Here is a 9177-nt window from a genome sequence, read left to right on the forward strand (position 1 = left end):
GCCTTCACTAATTACACATGTATTACATACAACATACTGCCTCTTTGTACTGGGGTCCAAGTTCCCACCATAGGTACTGTGTGTTTTTCCTATTCAATAGTCATGGTGTGGTATTCTCATAACAATTAAATAGAATGTGACTAGGGCTCCTTAATCGTGTGTGCTATTTTCTATGTGGAAGCCTGTAAGATTTGTCCCGTATTCTACATCAGTTAACTTTTATGTCAAAACTGCACTAAGCATGTACTAGCACAGCTTGACAGGAAAACAGGCTCCACAGAAGGTAAATGCCCCCTGAGGGTGGGCATCAGCTAGGAAGTGCCCCAAAGCAAGACACAGCGTAATGAGAACATTGCATTGAAGATCTCATTGTTGTAATGGTCAGCTGCAGTGACAAATATATTTTAAAGGTAGGGTGTGTATTGATCATAGTGTTATTCTGGGCACTTGTGATGCTCCTTGTTGCTATGATAAAATACTCTTGACTCAAAGCAATATGAGGAGGAGAGGATTTATTTGGTTTATAATTTTGGGTCAGTTTCATCACTGATGGAAGTCAGGCCAGGAACCCAAACAGGAATTTTGTTTGCTGGCTCTGTGTCTGGGTCACTCAGCTAGCTTTCCCATACAACCTAGGAATGGTATCACCCATGGTGGGATGGGTCCAACCACATCAATCATCAATCAAGAATTTCCTTTACAGACATCTTCTTTGGATATTCCCTCACTTGGGAATCCCTCAGATGGCTCTAGGTAGAGTCAAAATTGGTAGCTGAATCTGAAAGTAAGCCAGACATGGTAACACACACCTGCTATCCCAAATCCAAGCTATCTAGTGAGATCCTGTCTCTAAAAACCACTCTTAAAAGTAAAATATTAAAAAACATATTTGTATGTGCTGGTTTTATGTCTGTTACAGTAATAGCTGAAAGCTGTAAAATAATTTTTTTTTCCTTTCTTCTAGTTTGTGCCATTCAGGGACTATATTGACAGAAGTGGAAACCACATACTCAGTATGGCTAGACTGGCCAAAGATGTCTTAGCTGAGATCCCGGAGCAGTTCCTCTCCTACATGAGAGCCAGAGGAATTAAGCCATCGCCCGCACCTCCGCCGTACACCCCTCCTACGCATGTGCTGCAGACGCAAATATGACCACATCCGGATGCTGATGTCCCTCACGCCAGTCAGAACGGCTAAGCCCGTGCTTCGCTCCTGGTGCTCTGCTACGAACCAGGGAAACGAGACTTTCTCAGTTTGGTTTCAGCAGTACTGGATGATGTGCTTTCTTGGATCCAAAAATTTAATTCTCTTCCTAAACCAAAACTGTAAATATGGTTGTTGCATGAGCAACCGGGAAATTGTCTAAATGCTTGAAGCAAAGTAGAGATGTCGTCTCTAATTTTTGAATTTTTTTTTTTGTTTCGTTCTCGACAAAATAGTAAATTTCCAATGTATTATTGGGAAAAAGCACAAGCGACATTTTTAACACAGATGTTGTCCCTGACTGCTACATATATAGGCCAGCAGTCTCTGTGCCAATGTTTACACATTACTACTTTTTAAATTTCAATACTTTTATAACCGTTCTTAAGAATGAGTTTTGAATATTGAATCCTTTGTCTTCTAAATTGCAATAGCTATCAACACCGGAGCAATATCTCTTTGAATGACTGTCTGGACGCTCACAGTAAGAATAAGGGAAGAGGAGGAGGTAGGAATCTACTTAGTGATTAATATCCATCATCGGTTTTGGCCAATAGTGGGAGTCTCAACTTATAAACAGATATGGCTCTGTAATATGCATTTTTCCCCCATGGACTTTGGGTTTAAATTTAACTGCAGTCCATTTATCTTTCCTGATGCAAACTAGGAGCAATGAACAGGCAACATAGTGAACTGTTAATGCACAGAATGCACCTTGTATAAAAACTACAATCCTTCTAAAGCTATTATTCAATGAGTAAAACCAAGACCATAACTCCAAACCATGTAGCAGGTGTGTTGAACTTTGTACTACGTTGTATCCTGTCTAGATATTTTGATTCAAAGGGATACTGGCTCTCTTGCTTGGGATGTATGTTCTCACACTTCCACCTTGCCTTGTGGGTTGCACAGGCTGAAGTCTCTTGTGAATTCTCAGTTCACTGTACATGACCCTGTGACTTAGCACACAACACATTTGTGAAATAAACTCATTTCTGTGCCCTGACCTGCCTGTTTGTGAGATGAGCTCACCCCTCTCCCCTGATCTGCCTGCTTACAACGAACTCTGAAATAGTTTTCAATGTACAGTTTTTATACGAATTCCAGTTTTGTGAAGTTATGTCTACATTTCTTTAGAACAAATGGCCTTAAATTCTCACAGAATTCCTGGAAATGATTGTGAATTGCCTTTAAAATACAGAAATGTGTATTTGTTGGGGGTTTTGTGTGTGTGTGTGTGTGTGTGTGTGTGTGTGTGTGTGTGTGTGTCAACAGTGTGACTGCTTTCTAACCTCTCTGCCTCCCCCTCTTTGCTACTTGGATTATTCTTATTGTGTGTGCTCTTGCCACAACCTGACCTATGGTGACTTTTATAAGCATGAAACTGTTTTACTGGAAAAATGCATAATCCTCACAGCTAACAGAATCACAGTTACATGACTGTGATATGAATTGTCCATTTTTAAGTACCTATTAAAAACCTTTAAAATGGCAGCTGTCTTCTGTGTATTACCTGGGAGTGACAGTCTCATAATTCCCTTTGCTGATCTTAAACATGTATGCTGCTCTATTTTATTAGCCAACAGATTCCCCCTTTGTTCCCCTTTATTCTTCAGTTCAAAGGACAACAGTAAATGTGATCAATATGTGTGCCTTCTTGTCAAGCATCTACTTTGTCTCTTGTCTAAATGGTAACGCACTCACATAGCGTGGGACTAGATTCCAGGGATGAAATGACCTCTCTAATGCATCGTGCTCATGACTGAGAAAAATACTTGGGAAAATATACAGCCTTGGGTCTCCATGTAAGATTGGGAAAGTCTTGTGTCCTCATTGAGAATTAAGGCTTTATACACAAGAGAATACAGTGATTCACTCAATGCCGGGCTCAAGCTCTCTGCCCTTGTGAAACATTTGCTATAACTACCTAATTTTTTGAGTTGCTGGTAGGTATGGTGCAGTGGGAAATCTGAGGACCATGTTGCATGGACTCAAATGTGTGTCAGCAGCTGCACAGACTGAATGAACATCAAGGCAATGTGTACCTTAGACAAGAAGCTCCAGAAGAGCGTGCGCTGAGAGAGAAGTGTTGGAACCGAATTGCCAAACTGCTAGCCTTAAAAGCCTTACCATTTTATCTGCACAGTGAACTCTCAGGCTTCTGTTCCATTATTTCTACCATCCAGGCTCACGAGTTTTGTGCCATCAATTTCTATTGCTCGCTGAAAGAGTATTAAAACTATACAGGCCTGTGCTTTTTCCTTACCCATCCAGTATGTCTGGATTCCTAGTCTTAGTGGCTGTCCTCCGCCATTAAGTTATATCATTGATAAACTACTTACTAGAGCATTTTATTACCCTTTCCTTAGGGAATATGGCTTGAATGGCAGTCACTTTGGGATGGGTGGTACTCCCTAGAGGTAGAGTTCAGGATACCTAGCCATCCTATGGAAGAGGTGTAGCAAGTAAAGGCTAGGCTGACCCTCCAGGCATGGGGTTGGAAGTCACTAATGCTACATGTCCCTTAGGAAGTATGGTAATCAAGGTGGCTCTCAGGCCACAGATAAACTGGCTATCGGGGTCCCTTCCTGACATGAGGCTCATGGGATGTCATGTGTTTCTCAGACAGTACAGGTTGCAGAGAGATGTCTCCCAGGCTTCCTGTGGTGGTGCTCCCAGGAGGTCAACTGGTCCCCAGTTACTGCGATAGAGAGGGTGGCTAGTGAATAGGCAGGCAAGCAGATTGGTTTGAGGTGGGGGGAGGGTGTGTGCCTGGGTCTGGAATCTTAATCCCTGGGTAGGGAATCTTATTTGTGATTATACACATCAATGGGGCATGGAATGGTTTGCCTACCCTACACTTCCTCATCATCGCACCACCAGTCCCAACAAGTTACCGTGCAGCACTCATTTCCTTGGCTTTGGAGACATTCGACATTTGACCATGGAAAATGCAAACTCACAAAAGTCTGTGTATTTCAATCTAAAGCAACAGCAGCCAGGATTGCATGATCCTCTCATCAGGAAGTTGCTCACTGATCTAATTTCCATAAAATAGGACTGCTGGGCATTCATAATGGATTAAGCTAAGTTTATTTCCTATAGATAAGGTTCACTGTTGAAGGCACACATAGCACTAACCTTATAATTTAGGAGGGCAGATGAAGAGAGATGCTTAGAACTGACTTAAAAATAGTGACACTCATCTTTCTCACCTTTCAAAAGATATGAGTTAATAAGTTCTAAGAATGATTTAGTTGTGCTTACAAAAAGGGTCACCTTGATAAGTCTTCTACTTCACAGAAAACAGCTTTTTGTCTTTTCCTCCCTCTCCCAACATCTCCTAGGTTCTCCCCACCCAACCAAATCCATTCTCTTTCTTGCCCTATCACATTAGAAGACAAACAGGCATCTAAAAACAAAATGAAGAAGAAAAAAATAACATAAGCAAACCAAACTTGAACAATACAAAATAAACTAAAAGGGGGTGGGGCACAAAAAAGCCTAAGTAACACATATAGATTCAAAGATTCACACATTTGTACACGCAGAAATCTCATAAAGACACAAAATCAGAAACCCATAAAGTATAAGCTAAATACTTAGGAGAAAAAGAAACCAAACATATCATTGAGTCTGTTTTGTATTGGCCTTCCACTCTCAGCACAACTCCAGCCTTTAAATGTGCTTTGCACACTGGGTCAAAGTCCACTGAAGGGGGAAAACTAGTTTTTCCTTTATAAGCAGTTAGCAATCGGAGATAGCGTCTAGGTTAGGGAGAGTGGCTTGTGTCTGCTTCCCCTCCCAGCATGGGGAAACTATCTGGCTTGAATCTTGGCAGGCTCTGTGTATGCTGCCACAATCTCTGTGAGTTTACATGTGCCTAAGTCCTGTTGTTCTAGAGGTTTTTCTTGGTGTCTTTCATCCCAATTGGGTCTTACAGGTTTCCCTGCTTCCTCATCCACATCAAATCCCTGACCCTTGGAAGCAGGTGATGGAGATATCCCATTTGGAAATGAGTGTTCCAAGGCCTTTTACTCTCTTTACTTGGTCCAATGTGGTTTTCTATATTTGTTTCCTTATACTACAGGAAGAAACCTCTTTGATGATGGCTGAACAAGACACTGGTCTATGAATATAGCAGAATGTTGTTAGGAGTTATATTATTACTATTCTTCTTTAGCAGAAATGTAATATTTGGTTTTCTGAAAGGTCTATGGACTTTTGGGAAAACTATATGAACTATATATGTTCTTGATTACCCAACCAGTGTCAGTTACGGGTTTCAACTCATGGACTGGGTCTTAGATCTAAGGTAATAGTGTTTTGTTGCTCCCATAATTTTGGTGCCACTATTGGACCAGCATATCTTATAGGCAGTTTACCATTTAAATGGGAGGAGGCTTGTAGTTGAGTTGGTGTTTACCTTTCTACTCTGGTAGGATGCATAGTACCTTACAGTACCATGAAGACTAGTCTATAGAGTTGAGGATCTAGGTAAGCATCAGCTTGACTTCTCCATGTTTGATAAGATGTAAAAGAACTGTCTTCAGCAACAGAGCCTTAGCAGCATTTTGTGGAGAGCAACCAATAGCTTTGCCAAAAGCATGGGTTCTTTGGGGTTTCTGTAGGGCCCCTTTCACCAACAACTCAATTAGATATCAGCCATTCCTGGGAGGTATCTAGTTGGAATTATGTCTTTCCCATTATTTGATGGTTACATTCACAAAACAACTTTAATATAAAATATTAAGTACATTTTCAAGTCTTTAAAACACCTTTTAAATTTTAGTATATCCAAAGTAATAAAATTATTTACCCATCATTGACAGTGATAAGAAGAAATAAATTCTATATTTGGGGTTTAGCTAACTTTAGATCACTTAGCGTTTTCACATGAGAAGACACAGTAAACATCTCAGAAGAACCTTCTTTTCCTTTGTTCAGAGACTGCATATACATTTTTAAATCTATTTTTTTTATCAGCTGCCTCTTGAGATCAGTGACCAAGTGGAAGTCTTGAAAGATAAATAATTATAATTGATTTTATTTTTTATTCATTTTTTTGTGAGGACATTTGGTGTATTTTATATCAATGATTTTAAGTATAAATCCAAAGACTGACTTATTCTGTTTAATGTCTTTATAGGCTGATTACAATAGCCCTACAAGTTTCAGTAAGAGAGTGTGGCTTACCAAGATGCCATGTAGCGGTAGTCAAAGACCTGGGTTTCCATCTCCATGGTCTAGAAATATTATCCATTTGATACAATATGTTATAGGATTCTTAAAGAATTCTTATGCTAGCCTCTCAAAGACAGATTTTGCATTTCTGAAGCATGACTCTTTTAAGACCCAGATAGATGGGGGTTGCTGGATGAACTTGAGAACGTAGCTTTGAGAAGCACCCTCTAAAGGGTTGTATAAGTGAAAAATCTCAGCTTTGTATTTACAAACGCAGACATGTCACCATTCTTTCATATCCAAACTCAAAGGATACATGACAGATGAAGAAGGGTCTTCACGTTTACATGCATGTGTCCTTATACCTCCAGTCTTCACAAAGAGCACCACTGAACATACATTCCTGGTAATCTTGTGGGTATTCACAAGGTGATTTCTCAGTACTCATGAAGTGGTTTGAGAAAAAAAAAAAAACTGGCTGCTTAGGTAACAAACGAGTCAAATTGATGGATTATCTATTTGTTTTGTTCCAAATGATCTTCGAATTTTAAACAGATCCCTTTCATGAGGATTCATAGCTCTCACTTGGGATCTTATACCTACCAGGCTTGTGATCCATTTATCTAACTCTTTTGCTTCGGTGCTGAGTCCTGCTTGGCCATGGCAGGGACAGAATGACATGGTTCCTGCCCCTGGAACAGAGTGAGCAAGGCATGGTCCTCCACAAGTGTTGACTGATGCTGTGGGTGTGAGGCTTGTTTGTATAATAGTGTACATATTTTCATGTTCCTTCTTTGAGGAATGTCATTTCTGCCAACGTTAATAACTCCACACCAATCAGAGATATCACAAGTCCTGTAGGTGAGGGTAAGGCTGATTAATGTTTCAGCAAAATGGTAGAATCTTGTGACCTTCAGGACAACCCTTAAGTCTGTGGGAAAGAATGATGAAAACATGAGTTAAAAAATTATAATTTCTCAATTATGCAAAATATAAGGCTGCAATATGACATGTATAAGGAGCTTTGCAGATCTAAAGCAACATAGGCAGCTACAACTATGAACCAGCTTGTCAGAAAGATATTAAAGAAGGAGATAAAGAGATTGAGAGAGTGATGATCACAGGGCAAGATCCCACCCAGATAATTTTTTTGTTTATGCTTACAAAGGCAGACAAATTCTTGAGTTCAATGTCAGCCTAAGACAGAGGGAGTTTAGGTCCAGACCCAACTGTGGTAGGAATGGTAATTTCATGGCAGGGTCCCACCCAGCTATGTTATTGTCTGTGCTTATGCTTGATGTCTTTTTCTAAGAATCAAGGGTCTAGGGTCTCAGAATGTTGATTCATGGGATAATCAAAAGGGAACCTAAGGTAATGACTGAATTGGTATGTAAATAAAAAGTGACTTTTGAGCTGCAAGAGATGAGAGTTATTCAAGGAGTTTTTAGGATAGCAAAAGAACACTATTTCATGCAGAACACAAAGAGAGAACAATCAGGAAAGCTGTCTTTAGCCAGGATTTGATGTTATTTGTTTCACTGCTCCCAGACCCCTATCCAAGCCAAGGCTGGTCCTTGACACTTTGGTTATCACTACATTGACCTCCAGCTTCCCTTGCACCTTAACCCCTCATTTGAGATTCCTCTGATGATACCTGAAACAAACACATCTTGCTTTTCTCCTCCTGCATTTATTGTCTACATCCCAGTTTCCTTTATGAAATCTATGAAAGAAAGAAGCACGCAAAATTTACCCACTCATCTATCTCTAGCATAAAACACATGGCCCAGTTGTTAGCAGAGGACTAACTTGTATGGCTTCAGCGGGACTGGATGAACCTATGTTGTGCCAGGAAGCATTTGTTAACCCCAAAAGACCACCAAGGAGCTGATCCTAATGCAATTGCATTAGGGTCTCTTTATTACAAGCAAAAGCTTGGGCTTCCCACCAACCCTGACACAGCAGGACTGGAAGGTGGAGCCCAAGCCTAGTTTCAGGCAAGCATTTACAGAAGCAGGCAAACAATCAAGGGGGTTTCTAGCCTGGCATACATTTGACTGGGGGGGGGGGGGAGATTTAGCCTTTAACATAATTGGCTGGTGCTGGGAGTCAATCTATAAACTTAACTTCTGTTTTCTTCCTGATTGGTGGGTTGTTAGGAAGTGAAGTGTCAGGAGCAGGCTTGTAACCTGGAGGTACCGATTTGTTGGGGAATAACCTGGAAACCAGTGTTAGGTGCTGGTTTGTTAGTTAATATTTAGTTCAACATTAGGTCAGATTCCCTAAGATGGGGTTTGAACCCAAATGATCTGGTCTCTCACCTAAAAAGACTTGATGCCCCAGGGAAGGGGGATGCCTTCTGGGGGAAGCATCTTTCCAGAGAAGGGAAAGGGAGAGGTGGGGTGACAAACTGTGGGAAGGGGGGACCCAGAAGTGGGCAACATTTGGATGTAAATAAATAAAAATCATGTATCACATTGACATCAACCCACACCTGGCCTGCTTGATCGCTAGTTGAGAAAATGCCTCACAGCTGAATCTTATGGAGGCCTTTCCTTAACTGAGATTCCTTTCTCCCTGATGACTCTAACTTGTGCCAATATGACACACAAAATCAGCTAGTACATAGCTATAAAGCAAGCCAATTTTCCAAAAAGGAAGGAGAGAATGTTAAAACTACTCTTAACAGCAACCTTCATCCTTTCTAGGTCTTGTGCCAGGCTAATGGAGGGTGAAGAGTGAGTGTCAGGCCTCCCCTTACCAACACCTGGCATGCTTTGTGAGCCTCA

General features: G+C 40.8%; 1 protein-coding gene across 2 annotated transcripts in view; it reads left to right on the forward strand.

The window, feature by feature from the left end:
- CPNE8 (copine 8) overlaps window positions 1–2698 on the forward strand; it is a 170195-nt gene extending 167497 nt beyond the window's left edge. For both annotated transcript variants that reach the window (XM_080939761.1, XM_080939763.1), the window contains one exon: window positions 965–2698. In XM_080939761.1, coding sequence (XP_080795887.1) covers window positions 965–1153 — 189 coding nt within the window. In that variant the 3' untranslated portion in view covers window positions 1154–2698. The remainder of the gene's footprint in view (window positions 1–964) is intronic.
- Window positions 2699–9177: the final 6479 nt, after the last annotated feature.

This window comes from Micromys minutus (assembly GCF_963924665.1).
Source record: "Micromys minutus genome assembly, chromosome: 27".
NCBI classification, from domain to species: domain Eukaryota; kingdom Metazoa; phylum Chordata; class Mammalia; order Rodentia; family Muridae; genus Micromys; species Micromys minutus.